The sequence below is a fragment of the Anabas testudineus genome, chromosome 22 (assembly GCF_900324465.2).
Source record: "Anabas testudineus chromosome 22, fAnaTes1.2, whole genome shotgun sequence".
NCBI classification, from domain to species: Eukaryota; Metazoa; Chordata; class Actinopteri; order Anabantiformes; family Anabantidae; genus Anabas; species Anabas testudineus.
In genome coordinates this window covers 12,230,714-12,256,669 of record NC_046630.1, presented here as the reverse complement: position 1 = coordinate 12,256,669, position 25,956 = coordinate 12,230,714, and the positions used below count along the sequence as shown (strand labels likewise).

The 25,956-nt window shown below is 39.9% G+C and overlaps 2 protein-coding genes across 3 annotated transcripts; one reads left to right on the top strand and one right to left on the bottom strand.

The window, feature by feature from the left end:
* Positions 1-13,606, bottom strand: mrrf (mitochondrial ribosome recycling factor). Its single transcript, XM_026340361.1, has 7 exons — positions 13,532-13,606; positions 11,496-11,669; positions 11,195-11,347; positions 7,047-7,165; positions 3,131-3,222; positions 990-1,149; positions 1-757 (listed from the first exon to the last, which is right to left on the bottom strand). Exons 2-7 carry the CDS (start codon positions 11,665-11,667, stop codon positions 680-682), a joined length of 774 nt encoding a protein of 257 aa, XP_026196146.1. The 5' UTR covers positions 11,668-11,669; positions 13,532-13,606; the 3' UTR covers positions 1-679.
* A 175-nt stretch (positions 13,607-13,781) lies between these two features.
* Positions 13,782-24,930, top strand: rbm18 (RNA binding motif protein 18). Of its 2 annotated transcripts, none has more exons than XM_026339733.1 (6): positions 13,782-13,999; positions 14,839-14,952; positions 18,767-18,893; positions 19,995-20,075; positions 22,839-22,939; positions 23,901-24,928. In XM_026339733.1, exons 2-6 carry the CDS (start codon positions 14,846-14,848, stop codon positions 24,082-24,084), a joined length of 600 nt encoding a protein of 199 aa, XP_026195518.1. In that variant the 5' UTR covers positions 13,782-13,999; positions 14,839-14,845; the 3' UTR covers positions 24,085-24,928. The 2 variants fall into 2 exon arrangements, with proteins under 2 accessions (XP_026195518.1, XP_026195519.1); XM_026339734.1 differs by having other exon boundaries at positions 13,895-13,999; positions 19,995-20,081; positions 23,901-24,930.
* Positions 24,931-25,956: the final 1,026 nt, after the last annotated feature.

Here is a 25,956-nt window from a genome sequence, read left to right as displayed (position 1 = left end):
TACTAAGCAGTGTTTCTTTTAATGGAGTCCATCAATAATGCTACTTTCCCAACTTTATTGTGTTTAAGAGTGTAGCCATATTATCAATCCTAGACATGAGAGCAAATTAAAGACATTTTTTCCCCAAGTGCATTTTTAACAAACTTTGAATCAATGTGAAACAAATGTTTGGCAACACGCTAATGAAATCTGTTCAGTCAGCCTCCACGTCTCTCTCTCTCACTCTTACCACCAAGAAAAACCCACAGCCAGTTTATATTCAGATGGGTGCGATTGTTTTATGTAAACAGACAGCAGTTGTGGCAAGGGGTTTGATTAGGAGGAGGCCCACAAATCCCATTAAAAGTCCATTCGCCACTTGCTCAGTGTTTGTTTGAAGACAGGAAGAGTAACAAGGAAGGAGGGAGGTGACCGGCAGTCTGTCATTCCTGTTGTTTCCGTGCCAATTCGTGTTTATGCCCTGTCAGTTAAACACAGATATTGCCCAGCAGCAAACTGAAAAAAACTAAGTATCCAGAAATTGTTTGTCTATAGGATTCAAAAACCACCTCAGTGATGTCACTGATTATCAACACAGTAAGATTGTAACATGTATGATTTACGTCCATCTGCAGGTTCTGCTATAACCAAATGATACAATTTCCAAATGTAAGAGCTGCTTTCCTTTTGACTGCCACCATCAACCTAACAGCTCCTTGGTCTTGCCTGCAAGTTGTTTGTCAATCTCCACTGCAACGTTGTCTGCCATCTGCTGAATCTGAAGAAAGAGGAACAGATCCAAAAAAAGATTGTGACACTTCAACACACTTTATACCCCCATCTAGTGATAAGTCTACTAAAGGACAACATTACGAAGCTGCAGTGTGGTTGAACTCATGGACATCTTAAAAATACTTTTTAATCTATCACAACAAAACATTATGAAGCTCACTGAATGCTTCTGATGTGCAATAGGACTACTGTATTTTTTTCTTCGCCCTATCTCATACCTGTTTTTCTACAAGCCGTATGGTGTCCTCCGAGTGTCCTTCCTTTGCCTTTTTGACCTGTGTTACAGCATTAGAGCGGACTCGCCTCAGCGAGTCTTTAGCCTTGTTGCTGAACTGTTTGGCCAGCTTGACGAGGTTCTCTCTGTGCTCCCGTGTTACTCTGCCAGGTAGGGAGGACATGAGATGAGAGAAAAGAGAGGGTGCAGAGTAAGACAAAGTACAATGATGGTGGGTGAAGACACACAAACTCTTGGTGTGAACATGTGTACTCTGGGTATGTATGAAAAATTCCAAACAGACAAAGACATAATTGTGGAAATGATGAAAGAACAATGTCCTTACTTGTGTAAATGGGGATGCTAAGTGCTTATAGGGATAAAGTCTAATCATTTTAGTTCTGACTCATGGCAGCCATCAAACAACAATCACTTCTCGAGGTCTTAGACCACAGTTGAAACAGCCGTCAACCAACAACTTTGCATTCACTTTGCATTTGTTAATCACTCAGAAAATTCTACTTCCCATTTCACTCTCCCGTTTTGTCCTTAATTGGCATTTTTTTCGTTGTTTTTGCCTCTGGGACTATTTACAAACAATCCAACTGCAGCGTCTATTTACCGCAAACAATACAACCTAATTACTGATTCCAGGGCCAATCAAGGAGCGCCTTCTCTTTGGAAATGCAAATGGAGGCTTGGAGCGTGCCGAGACTGATTGCAGGGGGAAAGCAGTCTGACTCTTGTGTCCCTCCTCTGCCAGACTAACACCTGCTGCTCCATGCACACACACTCATGCAAGAACATACATGTACATAAGCACGGGCCAACACTTAGACATGCAGACTTACATGAACATGTTTGTATATGTAACTATATATATATATATATACATATATATACACACACCCAGAATGGTTTAGTGGGTGAGTGATGGATAGTTTTGTATGAAGTTGTTTGACTTGGCAGAGAGAAAAATTGAGATAGAAAGAGAGGTCTAGACAGAATAGAGAAAGGGAACGACCCACCCTCAAATCAACACATTGGGGGTCTACAAGCAAAAGCCAGTAAATCTGTCAGTTGGGGATTAATTAATGGACTGAGGCACACAAAACACAAGTGAGACTTAGTGCATGGTTTAACTGAGATGTACTGATTATTTAGTTCATTTATTGATTACTTATTTAATGCATAACATATAAAATATTAAACACAGAGCCCTTTCTTAAAATATCATAAAATCAATTACAATAAATAAATATTTTGTCAGCTCAATAATTAATTAATCTGTTGACCCAGTTGATCCAGGAACAGCAGACGATGCAATTTCATGTCTTTCGCCATTTACAGTACATGATATTGTGAAAAGATTCAGGGACGCTGAGGGGGATCTCGGGATGTCTGTTCATAAAGGCCAAGGTTTTAGACCACGGCTGAATGTGTGTGACCTTTGAGTCCTCATGAGAAAATATCATGGTACTGTGGTGAATACAGCCACGAGCAGGAGAAGTTAAAAATCTGTTGATACCTAACACAGTTCGCCGCTGCATCCAGAAATGCAACATGAAAGCCTTTTATGGAAGGAGGAAGCCAATCATCAATTCTGTGCAAAAGCGCACCTGAGTTTTCTATGCCCAAGCTCATGTCATGCGTACTAAAAACAGTGAAAACTGGTTCTGTGATCGTACAAGTGCACATTTCATCTTGTTTTAGGTAAAAACGTCATGTTCTCTGTGCCAGAGGTGGGGAAAAAAACATCCAGACCGTTATCAGTGAAGGCTGAAAAAGTCAATGCTCTGATAGTACAGTGGGATTTGAAGTCAGTTTTTCATATGAATTCTGGACAGCGTCTTTAGGATAAAGGGTCTACACTTTGTCTTGGATTGCCTTTTCAAAGAGACATGTCCTCTCTTACTGGAAAAATTATATGAGATTTATTCCACGGGTGGCACCTGCAGCCTTCTTTTCTCGCTACTTTTGTAAGAAAAGGTTTTAATTGCATTTAGAAAAAAGGAGGTTTTGTAAAATGTGGGAAAACAGAAGGAGGACAAAAGAAAGTGTAATGAAACGGTGGAGAAGAAAGAAAACACTAGTAGGAAGAAAGTGTAGTGCCCTTGGGGCTGTGTCTGTGAGAAAAAGACTTACTTGGGAACAGGCACCTTGATGATTGTCCCATCTACCTCTGGGTTTAGGTTCATGCTATTCTCTCTCAGGGCATGGGTGGCCGCCTCTGTAGCCTGAGGGGGTATACACACACACACACACACACACATACACATACACATAGAAAAACAGATATATGAATGTGTGTCAAGCACTGGTGTGAATGAAAAAGCTACAAGTGCAGGTAGTGGTCCAGCTCCAGCTGGCAATCATTAAGGTGTTGTGTTGTGTATGTTGTTTCTGGGTGGGGTGTGTGTGTGTCAGGGGAAGCCCATGCAATATGGAAGCGCCTTGGGCCACTGTCAGCGCTCGGCCCTCTGGGATAGGACTGAGAGGTTGCAGGGTGCTGACCTCTGGTGACCTCAAAGGAGAGTCTGCTTGTGCTTGTGTATGATACATATACTCACACACATGCTCAGACAAACATATGCACACATGTGCTGAAACTACAGGCAGGAGAAACACTTGCAAAGAAGCAGGAGCAGTTTGACGGCTGCTCGGCGCAGATTCCAAAAGCTAACATTTCAGCATTAACATACCTTCCTCAGAACTTAAAATACAAAGCAGGACATCAGATGTACTGCCTCAAGGTCACCTGATCATGCAAGAAATCTATCAAAAGCTCTTTTTTGCAATAAAATTGTGTTGTTGTATGTCTTTGTTCTCTCTTAAGACCAATTTCTTGTTTCTGATTTGACAGTAAGTTCCTTTAAAAAGAGATATTTTTGCTTGAGAAACTGAGACTCATTTATCCACAAGTGAAAATGTGCATTTCTGATGTGGACTGACCATCTTCTTCAGTAGAGATAAACAGATAATGAGAACAGTCATGGATCTGAGACGGAGAATAAATTGCCAACCGTAAGTTAAAAATATCCCTAGAAATGAAGAAATCTGCAGAAGATTTCCTTCTTCTCGTCTGCTGTCCAAAATATCTCCCTGAACAACTGAAAAAATGAAGCTAATATTTTCCAAACACCATCTGTCGTCTTTATAAAGGAAGCAGATAATAAGAGAGAAATCAAAACAACAGCAGCGTTTTGTGAGGGAACAAGTGATGTAGTGTCATTGTCACTGGCTGGAGAGGCAGCTGTGCTGTAAATCCAACATGATGCTGCAACACAAGATCAGTCAAATGTGTTGTTACGAGACTCTGAAAAAAATATCTACATTCATACAACACTTGGATAATATCCGTTAATTCATCAAATGACTTTTTTGAAATCATATTTTTAAAGTTTATTTATGTTCTTCCTTCAGGACAGTGGGCAGTCAGAAAAAGAAGCCTGCATTTAACTCGGTGGTAAATAATAAAATAACATTCACATATGTGAAACATAAAGACATTATCCACCATATACAACAAAATCCCTCACTCCAGTTCTCCCTACATTGAAACCAGAGAGCTACAGCGCAAACACACAAGGGGAGGAAGTCAAATCCTCTGAATTACTGAAAACACAGTCACACTCTTCAAACCAATTCTGCAACCGCATGACAACTCCCTTAGCTGAGCTTTACAATGTGTTGCAAATGTGTAATGCAAGGAAAAAGAGTATATCGTTTCCTCTTTTTTCTTTTTTTACCCCTTTCTACCCTTCTCTCTTTTCCCTACAGCTCCTTCTAGCTTTTTCCGCAGGGAGAAAGAAATGGCAGTGAGATTAAAGGAATCTATTTGTGTGCTTTAAATTAATTCATGAGGTTTCTTTTCCTTTGTTAAAATCTTCCGGAGCACAGGCCTCTGGTTGATCTCTTTGAGTGTGGGGTGATAGATTCAGCCCATACCTATGTTTGATTGTTGTCAGCATCAAATTCATCACCGTTTCCCCTTCTCAGGCGACCACTCCGGTGGTTCTGGAAAACCAAGCGAGAGTTTTTTTGGAAAGGCCAGGCAGGTTCTGGTTAATATGTTGGAGGGGAAGAGAAATTACACTGAAGTTTCACATCAAACGCTGACGGTCCAGTTCAAAGCAAAGAGGCGAGTGGAGGGGAATGTGTGCGAGTGCTTTTGTGTGTGTATTTAAAAAAGCAGACCTGAAGAAAACTCGCTTAGCAAAGTAGTGGGATGCTTAAGCATGCACACAACACACACTCATCCTAAAACACCCCACATTGCCTCCGCATCTAAGCATGCTGGTAGTTGTTAGTTTGACTGTGCCTTCCCAGGCTCCTAATGAATGAATAGAAAACAATGAAAGGGCCTCCCCAGTGCCTGGTAATGGATAGGCGTCATTATAAGCCTATTAACTCTGGATACTGACGACTCACCTCTGTGTGGGACATGGGTAATGTAGGACACGATAGGGTAGCATGTGTGTGCACGAGTGTGTGTCTGTTGACACATTGTGTGGTCTGCAGTCAGAGTTTCTGGGAAATAAACTTACCGGAGGACCATCGGGCATGATTCAGGATTTTCAGATTTGGGATGTTGATAAATACGTATGTTTGCATGTTGCTTTGTACTAGTGGCACAAAGGAGAACAAAGAGGTGAAACCACAGCATTGTGTGTCACAAAAGGTGGAAAAACAGGCAGGAAAGCTGAAGGTGGAGGACGTTATTTGCAAAAATTGTTCTTGTAAAAGAGAGTGTTTTGAAAGTGTTTCCCCAAGCAAACAAACAAACAGCCTATAAAAAAAACTGCAAAACTTGTTCATATATTTGAATTCTTGAAAAAATCTGCAGATACACAGGTTTCTTTTTTTCCACCTAACTCGACATACATGTCCATAAATGTCCACAGTTTGATTCCCGCTAGCGACCTTTGCTGCATGTCTTTCTCTCACACCCCCACATTTCCTGTCTGCCTCTTTGCTGCTCACTATGAAATAAAAGCTACAATTTGTCACTTACTATACTATGAATAAAAAATGTATTAATTTAGCATTAGTCTGTGTTTTTGTCATTTGTGTTTAAGATTGCATTAAATATATAGTGTTATTTTTATATTTGGCCAGAAATCTACCCACACTAATATAAGCATTTTACGAGCACTAACTACTACATGATTCAAACTGTATGCATATTTGTGTGCATTAATAACACGGTAAGCTGCTGACAAATCTCTTGAGAAGAGGAACAGATGCGAAAACAACATGACAACAACGTGCCATGTGCTTAGTGGCTAATAAAATTAAAGAGAACTCAACTGACAGCCGAGGAAGGTGCAGCTGTCTGAGGATCTGATTGCATAATGTTGTGTTAAATGCCAAAAAAAAAAAAAAAAAAAGTACATTTAGATTTTCCAGACCACCAGAAAGTCTGGCTACTAAAACTGTTCATTGCCCTATGGACAAAATCGCTTTCTGGTGCTCTGATTAGTACAGTGTTGTATCATCTACGAAGGAAAAGAAAGAGGAGAAAAATGAGTGAAAAAAGAAAAATAATCCATTCCTTCCTAACCTGGGGGTAAAATGAGGTCATTTCCTATTCTGTGACAACTCACACGCAGACATAACCACATTTCAGTGCACACACACACACACACACACACACACACACACACACACACACACACACACACACACACACACACACACACACACACACACACACACACACACACACACACACAGTTTAGGTTCTTGTTACTATCTTTCAACCCAGATCAAAGTGCTCCTGGAGTGATCAATCAATTAGCATCTGAGACACAGTTGGAGGGAGAGCGAGAGGCAGGTCGGGTTTCATTTACACAGAGTGATGTGGGATTCGAGTTCTGGTCTGGCTCACTTTTCCTCCTGTGAGCACGTCTATCTATCTGTCTGTGCGTTGGATTATTTTTATAAAGCTTTTAGTTACTGTGGGCTTCCCTGTATGAGACAAACGATTACCAGCAGGAAGAGCGCGTACTCGAGTGTGCTCGGCTGTGTCTCTGCGTTTATCTGTGCGTGATCGTCTTACCTCAGGGAAGCTGCTCATGTTGACCATAATGAGCTGAGGTGATTTCATTGAGATCTGACCCAGCTGGTTCAGAGGAAACTTTCCATCTTGGGTCGTCACCATAATGTGATCAAGAGCTCCTAAACAAATACAGATAAACAGAATTGTTTATTTGCTTTATTTATTTTACTCTTGCCACATGCAAAGTCATCAACCTGAAGTTGAACATAGTTTTATTGTCCAGTATCAAATATATCAGCATTTCTAAACCGTAGCAAAAAATATTTTTCTAAGGGGCACTGTTATAGATATATATTTGACTTAACATTTCTCAGTTCAAGCTAATATAGTTTTATGTTCTTTAATTTTAGTTATTAAACAATTTAAAGTTCAATGATGTCTATAGTTTGAAATGTGCTGTTATCTTATAAAGTATATAATGTTGTCATTGATAGTAAAGTTTATTCTTTATTTGAAAAAATAGACGTCAATGTCAGTACCAGCTCCAAAAATCTGTCAGGCTTTGGGGAACATACATGCATCCATGCAGAAATAATCTAAAAGAAAACATACAGAGGGCAGATCGGTGTGCAGGAGAGGTTACAATATGTATGAGTAAGTTAAAAAATGATCTACTGTCTCTCCTCTCTGTCAACACTGTGACAAGTTAAGGTATGTTTGCCAACATGAACCGACTTCTGTTCCTCTCTCCCTCAGTTCTTCACTCCATATCTCCTGTTTCTCCCTCACTCCATCCATCCGCCCTTCTCCTGCTCTCCCTCTCCTCCATCTGGCTAACCTCAGACGCAGTTGTTTCCTTCTTCTCCGCCTCTGCCTTACATCACTTGCTCTCTGCTTACCCGTTGGGGGCTGTGCTGCTGCTGATGGTGTGTGTACTTGTGCGTGGTATGGGGGGGTGAAGGGGAGGTGAGCCAATGGTGTAATTTTCTTTTTATGATCGATTTATCATATGATTTCAAAGGCGGAAAAACTATAGATTAGAGGCTGGAAAAGATATTAAAAATAAAAGGTTGGCATGATGTGATGAAGTGGATACCTATTATTTAAAGGCAGCACTCCAGCTCAATCACTGACATACGTCTCCCGTTTTGACTTCTAAACCTGCCTCTCGTTGTCGGGCTCACATCGTGTATCTGTTTATATGAAGACGAATCATGTTCAGTGCCTGTCCATCGTTGTTACTTGTGCCTTAGACCCAAACATCTGCAAATACTTTAGGGAGGACAGACAGTCATTTCTTATATACAGAGATGGAGGGTAAGTAGTGGGTATGAGGGCTTGAGAGACAAGCTGATGAGGACGCATTTAACAAATATGGAAGTATTGTATGATGGAAGTAAATAAAATATTATATCATAAATATGTACGCTGAGTATATTTAGCTTTTAATACAAAATAAGTTTTAGTTAGTGATCAAACAACCAGGTACACTTTTTTAAAAAAATACTAGTTAAGAACAAGTATTCCAGTTAAAGACGCTTGATACATGTAAGATTTCCAATGTCCCATCATTTCTTGTCACAGCACTACTGTCTTTAAAATAAATCATCAACTGGGGAAAGTGTGGCCAAGTAAATAAAACAGGTTGTCTACAAACCACATGGTTGGCAGATGAATGCCCAGTTTCTCCTGTTGATACCAAAGTGGCAAGATACTGAACCACCAAGTTGGCAGATGTGCCAATGTGCAATTGCCTTATAAGATCAATAAAGTATTTAAATAAATAAACAAATGCACATACAAATGTAAATGTACATAATAAATAATAAATAATTCTCTTCAGGATGTCTCTGTGTAGTTACTCTGTCTGCACTAGAGCTAAGTTTTTCCTTAAACTGTACCAACGAGATAAATGTGAACACAATCTAAATGAGCTGTGATCAACTTTTGAGGTCTTTTGCCATTTTCACCCAAGATATTAGCAAGAAAGAGTTTATAGCCTTAGGCACAGAGGTTTAATATTTGATAATCAGTGATAAACACAAAGTAGAGCTGAGGATGTTGGAGATGTCACTAGTTCTGCAAATATACTGGCTAAACATTGTGAGCATGTCAGCATGTTGACATTAAAAGCTCTAAGCTGCCTAAGTACAACCTCACTGTACAGAGGTGCTCTCGTGGCTATAGATATGTTTAGTCTGGCTAGACATGTTATCTACAAGAACTTCCCTTGTTGCTACTGTCAAACAATTTAACTTGATCACACATTTAGTTGATTGTGTGTTTTCCAGCAAGGCTTTTCTGTATAAGCAGCATTTTTAATTGCTAATCTCCAATCTTATTATCAACTTAGAGATAACGTACAGACAAGGTGAGGTATTTAAAATGATACAGTATATTCTAGCTGTTGTTGTTCAGTGCCTCAATCCACTCTGTCTTAAAGTTTCCATGGTAACCGAGGTAACCTTTGGGCCAGACTATCCATCTGTGATTAACCACAATATCTTGGTGAGCACTGATCCCTTCTCTCTCCATCTATCTGTGACTTTTTCCTACACATCTGCTACACACAAACACACACATGTAGTATGCATTCATGGCAACACACAATAGTACATACAGTCATATCCACACTCGCATACATACTCATAAGTTTAATGAGAGCCAGATGAGGTTCATGGAACAAACACACACACTTGCACAAGACACATTCGGACAACTGACGTAATTTCATTCCACCATCTCATCTCTCCCGTCAGCTCTAAGTCCTGCTGCCTCCCTGGATTACCGTGCAGCTGGACAGAAGAGAGAGGGGGATGGACGGACTGGAGGAGAACAGGGATACACAGATGGAGGGACAAAGCAGGGTGGATGACAGGATGCAGGGACGGAGGCAAGAATGGTGAAAGAGACACAAGGAACTGAAGAGGTTATCTGTCAAAATTCTTGCCCACAGTGAAACTAATGTGAACAAATATTTTCCAGAAGGTCAATAAAAAAATATTAATTCACAGGCAGAGAGACTGAAAATGAGCCAGCATATAAAGGAGGGAATTGCTGGAAAAATTAAAGGGAGGGGCTGAAGATAGAAAATGAGTCAGAGCATAAAACTGTTGAATAATTAATGGAAAAAAGAGGAAAACAAAGATAAATGAATGAAGAAAGACACAGAAGGGTTAAGCATTAAAGCTAAGGTTGTGCTTGTGCCTCTGTTGTCTGTATGTTCTACAAAAGAGAAAAAGAAAACCCAGAAAGCAAATCAAATGTCACAGAAAGTGAAATTTCATCTGAGGAGGAAATGCAGGAGAAACTCAAGACACTTTCAGTTTGAAGTCTGATTCCAGCGGCTGCCTCCTCCCTTGGGAGCTTCCATTATACACCCCACCATTGACTCTACCAAGCCCAGCTCCCATTTGTTAGAACCCAGAGGCAAAGGGTCATGACCTGGATGTAGTTGGGGAAACAAAGGTCAAACCAGGGTCAAGGTAAGGTCACACAGGGGCTCTCCTCATTCGCAGCCCTTGGGCGCTTTTGTCAGGGAGATGCAAAGAAAGAGGATTTAGGCTGCGTTCAGACAGACGTTTGCCCTATGTTAAAACAGCAAGTGATGCACTGTTGTCTCATCTATTAACGAGACAATGACATACACAGGTCAGTGGTTTGGGTTCAACACTGGAAAGTTGTCATGGTAGCCACTGTTTTATTTTTAGTTGTGACGATTCTTGAGCTAACCATCAGAAATATGCAGTTTACTTTACAAAGGAATCCTCCAGGAATGTGTGCTTGCATGTACGTGCAAATCAGCAAATGCAGGGCTTTTTTCTGCACAACGCTGCATCGTTCTACGGAGCCCCACTGTGGTGCCGCTCCCTGACACACTTCCCCCTTTCCAAAGACTGTCAAGGATTACGTTTTTTCACGCAGATTAAAGGTGTGTGTGAATACAATTTGACTGACTTCTATCCCAAAGTATGCAGTGTTAAAAGGAAAGCCTTGTGTACAGTACATAATACACATGGGAACTCCACTTTCAAACTTAAACTTCACCCAATATCATATGAGACCTGAGCACCATCGGTGTCTCTGTGATTCAGATATAGTGTTGCTCATGTCAGCGTTATAAAAATAACTGAAGGGTGACTTGAAATGTAAATTTGAGCTTCTTGAATGTATTCTAGCTTTTCTGGCAACAGACACAAGCTGAATACCTGGCGAAGTTCGGATGCTGAGGTTACGTGTGAAGTCATCTTTGAGAGCATTAAGAACACCAGTCATGTCCTCCTTCACTTCATCCAGACTGATGATGTCCTCCACCAGAGCAGTATTAATATTCACCTTAGCTGACTGGCCCTTTGCCTTCACTGGGAAAATAAAGAAAGGGAAAGAGCAAAAGGATGAGGGAAAGATCATATGTAAGACAAATGACATCTAATCAAATACTATATTCATGCCAACAGAACCACGCAGGTTGCACACATGTCAACTTCAGTCTCTGATCTCTCCACTGACCTTTTGCTTTCTTGGTTGCATAGAGCCTGGTGCATGCACCAGGGTAGCAGGTGGTGTTGGGGCACAGTAGTGGTACACTGGTCCTGGAGGAGGCCACGAGGGGAGACTTCACCTGTTGCACCAGTGACCGACACAGCAGGGGTCGCAGCAGACTCAGATGGTTCAAAGCCATAACTGAGTGAGAGGAGGAAACAATCGAAACAGAGTTTGGAGTAACAATTAGACGAAATTTCAGTCCGTCATTGTTAGTATTATTATACACAGATCAGTTGAAGTCAGTCGTAGTGTTTGTTGTAACATGTATCAAAATGAAGCAATAACACATATCAGCCAGTAGGAGGTAGGACTACATCTTGTACTAACTGTACTGTCTCTTGACAACTGATTATATTTTGAAGGCACGGAACCAAAAAAGTCAATGCTATGTTTTCTTTAGACTTCCAGTCTACTATCTATTTGGAGGCTATATTACATACAGTTATACTTAGTCAGACAACTATAATCTTTCTCTTACTCCCAGAGTCACACATGTGTGGGGATAAATCCAACTCTGCACTCGCAGTTTTCTGGGCATTCTTGAAGGGGAATCTCCCTTTGAAAAACATAACAATATGAGACCTGCCACATCTATTCTATGGACAAATCACCTCCCACCTTGAAAACTGGCTTGACTGTGAACTGTGTCACTGAACCTAAACACACATACAAGCACAGACAAACTATGACAGAGAGAGAGAGAGAGAGAGAGAGAAAAGCCTTTCTTTCACAGTCAGTGGACTGCAGCCTGACTGACATTCCCTATTGTGTGTTATGTATTTAAAACAGTGAACTCCGAGGAGAAACAGGTGCATTAAAAACACATATGACACAGCTTTTTCTAAATGCTTTGTATTTCTGAGACAAGATGGAAGAAAGAAATCTGGACATTGTTGAGGTTAAGGTAAAAAATATACTAGAATGAGCCGTAGATATCCGAAAAATGTGGAATTCTGCATTTTCTTGGTGTCCCCAGAGGTAGTCACAGCCAGGATGTCATTAGTCCCTTAACTCTGTCCACCAATAGCTAAAGAGATATACACTCAAATCCAAACATATTCTGATGACAACATCCAGGCTAGGCTGTGGACCACACACAACCATAAAAACCAATAACAGGTGCCATGGCTGGCAGCTTTCCTGACACGCTGATAGGATACGATGAACAGTGGCAGAGCAGATAGGTTCAGATGTGGGACGGTGAGAGATTTCTTTAGCAGGGAAGTCAAGCAGAAAAAGTGAAGCACAGGTGTTTAGTGCGATACTGTAGCCTCATATCCTGTAGATTTCACACACGGCAGCTGCAGACACACCTCTGCTTCTTCCAGTGGCAGAAGACAGCTGGTGAGCCTGAATTATTTCTCCTCTGTACAATTTAAAGCATTTAACTCTTCTATAAAGAGACAAACCACCAAATACTTGTGTTTTCACTATGTTATTTACTGCCGGTAACAAAACACTTCACACAGCATGTGATGTTCTTGGCTGAATGATGCAAAGTTTATCCTTAATGTGTCTGAATTTTATAGAAGAAAAAACTAATCACTGAAAAGTGACAGGCAGTACATTGAAAACTGGAAACTTAATTTTATATTTGATTGAAATGAATTTATGCAAATATTAAAAAGTTATTTTGGTTATCATGTAGATATTTTATAATGCATTATGTCACATTTATTTTAAAGATGTTTTATGTCATATTAGGTCAGCTTTCTTATTTCCAATAGACACTTTATATTTTAAAAGAGCTGACCGTGAGAAAGATACGATGTTATGAATAAAAATACACAAAATTTAAGACAACTAATTGATAATATGCTTCATTTAAGTAAAATGGTGTGAAGGTCGGTCTGTATGCAGCAATTCTTCTCCTCGCTCTACACAAACATTTGGCAAAAACTGCCACCAACAAGTTGCTAAGCATGGTGGTACTGTTGATTTCACCTGCAGCGCAGCTAGTCACGTTTTTACAGAGTAAATGATCATAAAAATATACTCACTTCAAAGTCTTGAAAGAAGCATGTTAGCGAAACGAAGGAACACGGAGGAAGTCACATTTGACATCTATGTCGTCATCATCACGCGACAACCCTTAGTGACGTTTAGGTACGTTTGAAATCGTTTACCGGTTGTACCGGAGGAGCGGGGTCTCTAGCTGAAGGGACATAGTAGTGAAAGGCTCAAAGCGGGACGTACTAAATATTAAACCGAGCACCTCCACCGAAGTCCGCCGTCAGTTAAACAAACCACACCATCATCCTGCGCCTTTGTTGTCAGATTGTAACAGGCAACTGTTACAACCCTTCGAGCTAGCTAACATAGTCAGTTTTAAATAGGTAAAATACGCATTTTTTGAAATGACTGGTATTATATTTTGACGTAACAGAACTATCCCGAAAGTGGGATCAGAAGCAAGCTAAGACGAAAAGTCAGTCGCCATCAAAGAAGAACGGGAACAGGACGAGGAGGTACTTTGATGTTACCTGAGCTAACTGCTAGTTAACGTTAGCTGCCACTCATGTAAAACGGACTGTTAACCATTTAGTGGATAGATGTAACGCTGGGTAACTCTACTGACTCTCCTTCCATCTGTACAACTGTGACAAGTTTTACTTGAGTCACTCTTAACTAGCTAGCTGACTCTAACAAGTCCGGGGATAGTAGGTAACTAATCAGCCTGATGTTAGCTAAGCTAATCTTAGCTATCAGCAAGTCAGCATTTTGTACCTCTGTTCTTCTGTTTTTGGGCTTTTGCAGGAACTAGTGAAGCATTTGCCCGATGCTATTATTTAAAATCAAATAATGTTTAACTAATTAACTAAATAATAAACTAAAACTGTAGATTAAAACGAAATAAAAGGTAAGTGTGTGTGTTTGTGTGTGTGTGTGTGTGTGTCTCCCACCCTGGCTTTACACATACTGTCTTCATCTTTAAGTCACCAATGTTGTGCATAACACAGTTTGACATTTCTGCTAGGACGTAACATTTAACACTCACTCTATGTAAATACTCCCAAAAGAGAAGAATATTTGTGTAAATGACAGGAAAATTGATTACCACTTTTAAATTTATTGAGGTGTGTCTTTTCTTCTGTAATTACACACATGTATATGTATAGGCTCACGTCACATTGTGTTTAATAAATCACTGATTAATGTCTGCACAGTCTTGAGAGTTGTGTATATGCGGTTTAACATACAGTAGACATAGTAAATAATCTTAATGGTTCCACACTGACACAGCAACAGTGTTAACGTTTTATTAATGTAATTTATTTGTTTTCTATTCTGGCATTTTATTCCACAGAGTACACATGTCGTCTGCAGCAGAGACGGTGGAAAATGCCTCCATCATTTCAGAGAGTGTGGCCCATGACGGAAACCGCTTGTGGATAGGCAACATCGATCCCAAAATTACAGAGTGAGTAAACTTAAATTAAGTAAATTTGTTTTTTTATAGCCAGACGCTCTTATCACAGATGAGCCTCAGTGGACTTTACCTCTTTTTTCCTTAGCACTACCTCCAGCCTTTGTTAATCCAAATTTTATGCTACTGTACATACTCCGATTAACAGTCTAGCCAGTATCATTATGAGCATATTTCTGGTCGTTAAAAAAAAGCAGTTGCAGTCTGCATCTTGTTACATTTATGCTTCAGTTTAGAGTAAAGGTTAGTTGTAATTAAATACAATCTATGTTCAAATTTATTTAGACCTTCAGCCTCAAATATTTGGGCAACTGAATGAATAACGGAGTTGGTGTTTGATTTTACCAACAACAAACAACAAGCATTCGTTTTAAGGTGGTGGTTATGCAGCCCATCTTGTGATCCTGAAGCAGTGCTTTCTAACTTGACTGGCTCTGCATCATAGAGAAGCAATGCATTGTGTGTGCATATATGATTGATTAACTGTGTGTGTAGTGTGTGTGTGTGTGTGTCGCAGGTTGAGACTGTGCAGACAGCTTTGGGTGTGTGAAAGGGAGGCAGCGAGGCGTGGAGACCTGCTCTACTAAGGATCAGCCATCATTCCTCACTCACCTGCCCTGTTTACTCTCTCTTTGTCATCCTGGAGCTGAATGTGTCTGAGTGTGTGTGTCTGTGTGTGTAAGTGTAAGTGTGTTTAAGTACACAGTTGATGTTTGGGCAGTAGCTGGTAGAGATGCAAGGTTCAGCACACTGAGGTGGCTGTGTTTGTTAATGTTTCTCACTTTACCAAACATTGTATATACTAGTTCATGCAAACATTCTTCACTTGTATAAAGGTGTGTGTGTGTGTGGGTGTGTGGGTTCAGGGTCTGAATGTGCAAAACTCCAAATGTGAGCATGGAGAGCACCTTTATGTCAAATGTTCTGGAGCAAGGGTAGTTTTTTTTGGGGTGAGGGGTGTGTTTCTGTGCATGTGGGGGCTGCTGGACATTGTATGGTCTGCAGCTCTGGTGGGCGTCTAGACAGACGTTTCCTTCCCCTTTCCCTGCTCTGCACTACTTCTCCTTAAATAGCCCACTACTTCACAGTGTGGAGGAAAAACAAGAGAAATGCCCGTGGCCCCTGTTGCTGATTGGGAAGATTAATTAGCTCCTGCGTAGAATATGCAGTACTCCCTCAGTTTGCACCAGTAAGCCAAGAGGAACATAATGCTAACTTTTAGGTATATTTACTTCCATTATGATATACTTATATATGATATTTTATTTTTTGAGAGGTATGATTTCATACAAGCACAAATTGTATATAAAATGTAAAATTTTAGAGTAGTAAGTTCTGCTATGTTCGCTAGATTAGGATTAGGATGTAGAAAAGATAAACTTCAATTTTGTATAAGTTGTTATGTTACAATTCCATGTCCAACCAGGTACATGGCATAAAAACCTCTAGTGGAGGCACAAAGCTTAATTATCTCTGTTGGTTTCAGCTATAATATGAGATACCAAATTTATTTTCACATTCAGCAACAACTATGATTCAGCATAATGAAAAGGCATCAATTAAACAATTAGAAACAGCAACATCTGATGGCTATAACATCTCTTTACATTCATTCAGGGTTATTCCCCAGTAAAGGTGATTCATAGATTCATAATAATTCTATCAAGGCGTCATTACTCAGTGACATGTTTTTCTTTCCGGTACAGAAATTTTCTTCTTCTTTAAGCTTTTCATAGCTTAAATAACTATCGTATATTACAGGCAGTCAGATTTCCTTGCATATGTCACAGAGCAGGAACACAGCAGGTGTAACTGTAACTTTCACCACATTTTAATGTTTCAGTGTTTTGTTTTGTTTTTTGTGGTGCAGAGAGAGGGAATTTCTCAGTAGTGGTAATCCATCACCTTCTTTCTTGTTGTCTCTCTGCCCCTCTGGTTGCATATTAAGTTGTGCATCTGGACATTGTCATGATTTCTATGAAAACACTTGTAACCATCACCTTAGTCACACTGCAACTAACTTGCAGTTAATCCTTGGCAGAAAGTCCCCACCCTCCTTCTCTACCGTTCTAATTTCCCCCTTCTCTGACCTGCACTTGTCTCAACCAGATCTTTTGTGCTCTCTTTTTCTGGACACACCACCCCCCATTTCCTTCCTTTCTCTTTCTCTCGCTTTCAGGATCTTGTATCTCTCCTGCTTAGCTTCTCACCTCCTCTCTTCTTTTGGCTTTTCCTCATCTTTGCCCACCTTTCACCTTGCCATCAACATCTCCTCTCTGAACTTTACTCTCACTCTCCCCCACCTTTTCCTCGCCTCTTCTCCTCCTCCCCTTCCTCCGGTGGTTTTTACAGCCCCCAGGAGGAGCGCCCTATTGTGGTTCACCTCACCAGCTTCCAAAAATGTTCTTAGAGTGTCTGCCACATAACCTTTTTCACATTTACATATACGCACACATGGTGTATTTATTTATTTAAAGAGATAGCAATATTATAATTTAACATTTAGTGCATTACAACATTTTAGCATAGTTGGATTTTACTGAAATGAAGAATGTTTGGGGGTGCATGATGCAAATAGTGCATCATGCAAATAGTTTGGGTATGTTTGAGTAGTTTGGTATAAGAGATGTCTTAAAAGTAATAGATACTCTTAATTTCAATAGAGGCTTTCCTGTGTAAATGAGGCTAGTGCAAGGAGGGGGGGGGGGGGGCAACTTCATGTGGGAGGTTTGCAGGGTGTTGTCTGGGAAAAAAAGAAATTCACCTTGTCTAAAGCCCTACAGGGAGCCATAGAGGGGTGGAAGACATTAGCACAACCTGTAGCTCACACTCATACCTCACCCTGTATATCCCGCATTGAGTCCCGTTCACATATTAACGTCATACAGTCATGTTTGTTAGCCACAAACACACCCTCAAACCACTTCAGGATTAAAAATAGCCAGCTAGTAAACACTAAAAGGATAAAGCATTAGGTCAGTTATAAAACACCTGAGTTCATTCTGGGGACTGCGTTTTGACATGTTAAAGAAAAATGCATTGCTAATTCTAGAAGTGTTAATCTAGTTAAAATCTGGCTCCAGGTTCTGTGCATGCTGGTTAACCGTCACTGTCACTGTTCATTACTTGATTAGGACTGTCATTGTTAATTTTGTTATTAATACTTGTGCTTTTCCTGCTGGTTTATATATATATACATTTATATAAATTATTTATTTAATATATATATACACATATCAATTTAGATTTATTAAATTATTATTAAATTATTTGATTAACCTGCTGCTCAGCATGCATTGTAAGTTGCTGTGATATTGTAGCAGCTGTAGCATACAGATGAATTTTTATGAATTCTGTGCTCTTTTGCACTTTATCTAAAGAAATATTTTTCAGTAACTCATTCCTATAAATACACAAACGGTGTGTAGCTCTTCAGTGACCCCATACAGTATCTCTGCAGCATCTGTAGTCACACAGTCAGTGGATGTTGTTTGTGCAGAGCTCAGTGCTCAGAGGGGATTTGAGGCTTCCTCTGTTTTATTCCCTCATTGTCCTGCTACTGTATCCTCAGCATTGTCTCAATAAAAGATTTACTGTCACTAGCCTGCCACACCAGATGGCCTGCTGCTAAAAAGGTGTTAGGACGAGAAAGCTGTCATTCTCATTAGCCCAACTTAACAGATTCACAGACTGGAGGGTGACAAACCTTCTTACATTTTTGTCATTGTTTGACTTTGTCCTATCTTCTGCCTTATCCTTTGCCTAACTTTGTTTGCGATCTGTGCCACATTATTTTCTCTCTTGTCAGGTACCACCTAGTGAAATTGTTAGAGAAATTTGGCAAAGTGAAACAATTTGACTTCCTGTTCCACAAGTCTGGGCCTTTAGAGGGACAACCACGGGGATACTGCTTTGTAAACTTCAGCACCAGAGAGGTACATTCAAAATTCAGTTTTTATTTCATATGTTTTAAAAGGGACTTTAACAAATATATTTTTTCTTTGTCACAGTTTTTATTTGTGCAGACTGAAAGTGCAAACTCATGATGCAGAAGATGCTAAGCCTAAATGTCTACATTAAATTGTTTTTTCATGATATGTGTTATTTATTTGATGTTTTTGAGTAATTAACATATAATGTGTAATGCTAATTAAGAAATGTGCTTTCTATCAATCATTATCCATCAATATATAGTCTGCATATGAAAATATATTAGTGACAATATTATGTTCATACATAAAAGTGTGTACAGTTATGTGGGTGAGATTGCATATTGATTTCTGCCCTCTTACATTTCAGCTTCTGAATTCATAGTACTACATGGTGTGAGCTAATTTAAAATGGGCGCACGTGCAGAGCATGCAGTTAAAAAGTTCATGTTTCATTAAAATTCGCACATCTACCCTTACAGTCAAACACATTTATATCAAAGGTACAGTGTTTGTGAGAGGTCTTTGAGCAGTCAGTACCCGATTAAACTGACCATATTTCTAAATAAATGACTTTAAAGGCGTTCTCTCAGTCACACAGGTTCAGCAGGCAGTATTTGTTTTGGATTGAGCCAGGGGATCCAGATAAGCATCTCGTTTCACAGCTAGTGTCTATCAGCTGGATATGAAGCCCTCCCAAATGGATTAGAAAGAGGAAGTGTGTGTTTATATTGCATACTCGCACACTCTTAGACAGCGACACACACATACACACAGATAAAGTACTTCATTTATATAATTTAACATCAAAACCACTTACGCATTTGATTAAACAATGTGTAAGTAAACGATTAAACACACTGCCTCTCAAACAGACCCACACACACACACACACACACACAAATACACACCCACTTCAGTTGTGGTATATCTGCAGGAAGAGTGGCACATCATCGTCTATTATTGTTTCTGTCACATCTCTATTGTGAGCACTGATGATTTAATGACCCATAAGCAATCATGAAGACAGATTTTTAATCAGAACTCTAAAAAATGTTCCTCTTTCTTTCACGGTTTTCCTTTTCCTCAATTTCTCTCTGTTTGCAGGAGGCCGAAAGAGCGATCCAGTGTTTAAATGGGAAGTTAGCATTGTCCAAGAAGCTGGTAGTACGCTGGGCTCACGCACAGGTAAGGGTAAGTATCAAATTTCAGTTCCATTCAACTTAAAAATTGTATAAATCCATAAAGCTCACAGGATTAAGACTTGTCACATACCAGTAGTCGGTGTACAGAGAGTGGTGGGATCCCTACACAACCTATGCCTGTCTCTTAACAATAGACAACCCACTGGCAATGGGTGAAGGGATATCCTGTATAGAGACGAATCACGCCCTACACACACATACACACAAACACATAGTAGAGGAAGGTTAAGGTCAACCCTGCTGCCTCTAAGGCAACACATTGGAGGATATAAATCTGCTTGTTGTGACTGATCTTCATCCACCAGTCCATCCAAAAATAGTAGCTATGTTGTTATAAACATAGAATTTTAACTGTCTTACAAATAGCTAATTAATGGCAGCTTGCCTGTCATCTGATACGCATGAACACTATAAGCCGTTTTACTTGCAGAGGGCCACAGTTCATATACTATAGAGTTTTCTCAAGGACAGTGTTGTAGTAGCATGCTGACTGCGTCTTGTATGTTTATCTAGAGGTTTGTTGATATTAAAACAATTTTTGTTGAACAAAAAAATTGGTTTCTGTGTTTGTCTCTCAGTCTGCAGGTGTGTGAACTGTGTGTGTCTACTGTAGGTAGTGTTAGGGTTCCCCGCATAAGATTGTCAGACTGTAACAGCTCATCAACAACTCTGTCTGGGAGAATGTGATTTACTGCATGTTGCAAGGAAGCAAGCGAGTGGACTGGGTTTGTAGTGTTTTTAGTGTTGAACTGGCTCGATTTGAGTAGGGACACTGCTGTTCCAGTTTGGATTTAACTTTAATTTTAGCGCCTGCACACGTTGCAGTGGTTATTGGTGCCAGCTCCTTCGCCTCCTGCAGTCTGCCTACAGGGTCGGCTGATCAGCTTTTCTTAGCACGCACAGTTTGCTGTCTTAAGAAGTCACTGTTGACTGCTGTGCTTTTATCTTTTTCTGTTAAAGTAGACTTGAACGGTTGCATATCCTGAAAGACAACTACCAATGTGTTTAATGTGTTTACCTTGACGGTTAGAGACCATGTTTAAGTATGATATGCAGCCACATAAGACAGGTATCATTAAAGCATGCATGCTCAGACCACCTCACAACCTAGTGTTTTGTTCAGGGTTAAAGCTACACAAGAGCTTAGCCCCTAAGTAGAAGGGCTGTCCCGACCCTCCTGATGCTAGAGATAATGTGGCCTGTGAACCTGCCACTGCCACCAGTTCTTACAATGTAATCTGCCCTACCCCAGTAAGACTTGAGTAATTTTCCACCACTGTGGCTAGGTCGGGTCCAGATGAATGTGATATTTTTTGGCGAGCCTGTCTTCACTGACTCCGGCCCAGAAGTGACATGCCAGGATAAGTGAGTCAGAGACAGTTGATGTTGAAGTCGTTGTCAGATTTCCAGGCTTACATCTTGACTTTATTACATTGCTTTGAAAGAGAGGAAGTCACGTTGATGACTGTTCAAGTATTGAAATGTTTAGCCCAACCTTTTACAAACATCCATGGCAGTCCAAATGTACTTTTTCAGCAGTTTAATGATTGTGTCTTATTTCATTACTGTTTTGTTTTATATCTATCAATACGCAGCCAGTTTGTCTTCTATGCATGTTAGAAAGTTAGAGGTAGAAATGAATCTGGTTATTCAATAGACACTTGAGATTATCTGAAATCTAATATGTTAAACATCCATTTTAACCTTGCTCGGAGCTCACAAGTGCCTGTGTCCAACTGTGAGACGTCCAGATGCATTGAAAGTATATGCCTTTAGAAATAGGTGGAAGGGAAGGGTCCTAGCTGTTGGAATGGTCATTGTTTTAGACCTATTCTTGGGTATATGGTTATTTCTTGGGACAATATGTAACATTGTATTCAGTACTTTTTCCACCAGCTGTTTCTAAGCATTATGTTCCTGCAAATAGGTGCTGCTGCTCTAAGTGTTGGAGTTTCTCATACCCATCATGTGACTGTTGTTTCGATTTTGTCCCCTTTTTTTTTTTCTCCACAGGTTTGAAGGTGGTTTTGAAAGGAATTAGTGCAGACGTTGGTTGTTGCTCGTCAGCTGCTCCCACTTTATCCTCCCTCATCACTTAGAGTGTGACTGTGAGCTGGACACACAGCCCCACTTTGTTTACTGTTTGACCAGACCATAACAAAGTCAGTGCTGGAGTTTAATAATGCTCATATTTGTGGGAAGAAGCTGAAGCTGACTCTCTGGAGGACTGCTGTCAGTACTGATTAAGAGGTCTGATGGTCTCTTAATGTCTGACTGACATGATTCCTTCTTATTCTTCGTCTACCCCTCTTTTTCTCCTGGTCCTGTTTAAACATGGCAATAAAATTTCCCTTAGGTGCCTCTTTATACAGGTGTCGCGGCACTCGACGTCCCTCTGACAATAGAGTTATGAGTTTTACACAAGCTCTGGTGCAGTAGATGTAAGATACACATATACATATGTAGCAGGAAGACAAATTCCAAACTTATTAGAATGTGTTAAATACATTTGCAAGAGCTTTAGAATCAGCGTCTAGACTCAATCTGCATTCATAGCTGGATGCAGAGTAGGTCTTATCTGTCTAATTCTGTTTACCTTGTGTATTCTGTGACTACCTGCGCACACGAGGGCGTTTTCTTGCTCCTGCCTGTTATTTCACCCATGTCTGTCTCTCTCCATCTGTCTTCTGTCTGTCCATCTACTGTTCTGTGGTTCTTTTTGTTTTGCCACTCACGTCGTCTACAGAGGTTTGAAGGTTTCCGTAATGACAAGACGATGCCTCCGAGTCTGGAACCATCATGCAGCGGTGCAACAGGTGAAGGGCCTGTAGCAGCCAACCACCTCAGGTGTGTACCAAAAACACATAGCTGAAGTTTAGTTTTAGTCTCATTAACCTGTTTTTTTGATTGTTTTGTATGACAACTATTAAGGTATTCAATGAAAATGTTAGTGCGAGTCATTTCACACAGATTCAACTGGTCAGGTACAGACACGGCATCAAGGTTTGTGAACACCTCAGGAGCTTTTCCTGCTTGATTCTGATATATCTCCAGCAGAGCTTATTGCCTGTTGCTCTTACCAGTCTTACACACTGATTTAAGTTGAGTTCATCTGAGTACAGCCCGATAAACACAGGTATTGAAGCTCTGTCAAAGTAAATTGTAACATGTCCCAGTAACACACCTATATATTCAAACCTACATTCACAGGTGCACTCACACTGTATGTTCACCTGTCAAATGCTTCTTGTGCTCACAGTGTCGACTCTTACTGAAACAATCCGATGTATAACATGCTATCAGCAATCAGGTTTCTTCTGAGGGAAGGCTGCACACTTTAATATTAGTGTAAACTTCAAAACCACTCTCTCCACACAGTACAAAAGAAGAGGTATAACCCCCCACCCCCCCCACCACCACCACACACACACACACACACACACATTTTTCTCCCTGATGCACACACTAGATATTCTCTGTCACTCACTCTCCCACACTATTTCCCTTTTTCTCCCACCTGTATCATCATTTTACTTCTCTCAGTTGCTCCTTCACCTTCTGTTGCACTATTTAAACACTGTTTTTTCTGTATTTTTCACCCACTGTAACTGGTAATCTCTTGCTTGCACTTTTTCCCCCCTTTATTTGTCCCTCCTCTACATAAGGGTGCCAATACCTCTTTCTGCCCTTCAGCCACAACCGTCAGTCTGTTAGTCACCGTCACCCTCATAACCTGGTATTTCCCCCTCACATCTTTCTCTCTCTCTCTCTCTCTCTCTCTCACTCTCTTCTGTCTCCCTCCCTCTAGTACGAGTGCTAAGATTCGTGCCATTGAGGCCAAGCTCCAGATGATGGAGGAGAATCCAGATGATGAGTACTCGGGCCCAACGGCCTATGTTTACAACAAACCGCCAGAGAGGAAACGCTGGGAGCCCTACTCTAAATCACACCACAATAACCAGAGCAGGTCCTTCCGCAAGTTTAGGAGATGACCCCCATCCTCCTGCTCATTCTGGAGATCCCCACCACCGCTCCTCAACCCCCACCTACATGCGAACAGACTTTACACTAGATATAGACTATACACAGCTCATCTGGGAATAAAAACATTTTGAACTTCCAAATATTTTCACATAATGGACGTTTTTTTTTGTTTGTTTTTATTTGTGATAAAATATTTAAAATATTTTCAGTTCTTTTGGGTTAATCACACATCTGTACGTAACATGATGCACAGTAAGAAGAAAGAACTGCTAAGAAGTCTAAATGCTGATTCTCTTATTGTTTATAAGACGTTTTTATTTTACTTCATGTTGGTCAAATGAGAATATTTGCCTCTCAAACCCCCACAAGCCACTCAACAACTCTTACTGTAGTACTACGGAAGATTTGTGCAAAGGTCTTAAGGTTTACTTTTTTCTGTGTAGGATCGATATTTTATATGACTGCAGTCAAACCTTTTTTGTGGCGTGTAGAGTTTTGGTATTCCTTATGATCATTTTGTCAATTAAAGCTAATCAAAGAGTGCACCTACACTGGGTTGTTTTATGACATCTGTAGACTTCAGTTCAGTATTAACATTTTACACATTCTTGCTGATTGTACGAGGTTGTAGTAAAATGAACAATAAAAATGATATTGAATATAAAAATAGATCCACCATAATGCAAAAACAATATAATAGAGTCCTGAAATATTATGGTATTTTTTAAAGCTTGTTTTTTTTATGTAATAATCAGCTAATTTTGATTTTCTTTAGTGTCTGGTGTGTTTTAAGGCCTGAGTTTCTTGTTTGTTTGTTTGTTTTTTCAGGCTTTTAGTTGGGTATCATGCACAGACACACACACACACACACATATATATATATGTATATGTTTTGTACTTGCTGTAATAATATTTTAAGTTTAATGTGGAAACATTTTACAAATTTTATTATTGTTATTATTACTATTATTATTATTGATTTCTGCCTGTTGTCATAGTGCAGCACCTGTACGTTTACTGTGACGTGGCGTTGTTTTCCTGCAGCAGTGCCATACAGTGTGAGATGATTAGAAAAACCCCCGTTTTAAGGCAAAAAGGAAAAAACGACTAGTTTGAATTTGATGCATTAAGACTGAATCTTCCAACCAAAGGTCCTTTAAAGAGTTCATTCTTTAAAAACTCACATATTAGACTGGATATCAGCAGACTAGTTATACAAGATGAAAAGAAGGAGTGTAACATGTTGCTCAGCGAACAAAAACAAATCCTTTGGCTTGACATCACTCAGCCCTTTTTCATGTCTTTGTTGTAAAATCGTTCAACGAACGATTTCTTTTTCAATGTGTGTGTATTTGTCTGTTTAAAAAAAAAAAAAAGAAGAAGAAGTGCATATTTCCTTTCAGTCGTTTGAATATTCATTTCTGTGGAGCAGAATAATAAGGATGTTTCCGCACAGGGTCGTCTACAGATCACTAGTGAGACTGACGCACAGGCTGTAAATATCAGGCTTTCCTTCTCCTTTAATGACCCTTTTCGTTCATCTGCATCATCTTCTCTGCTGTTTTCACACACTTTAATAAACTGTGACTCTTTTTAAAAAAAATCGTAGTGGTTTTTGCTTCTTTGATAAAATGATGTCAAAATAAAAGACGAACCGGTGTGAAGTAAAACTTTATTTTTTTAATTAGTGACCTGTTATTAGTAAATAGGCTATTTTATTAGATGCATATACATTGTGTGTTTTACTTACTGTTTTGTAATCAATTTGAATATTTTTGAAATGAGCAGTAACGATTAGTTTTATAAAATTGAAGCTCTTTTTAAACGGTGCTGATTGTTGCCATTAAAGAACGTGGGCATCCTTGAACGCAGCATTGAAA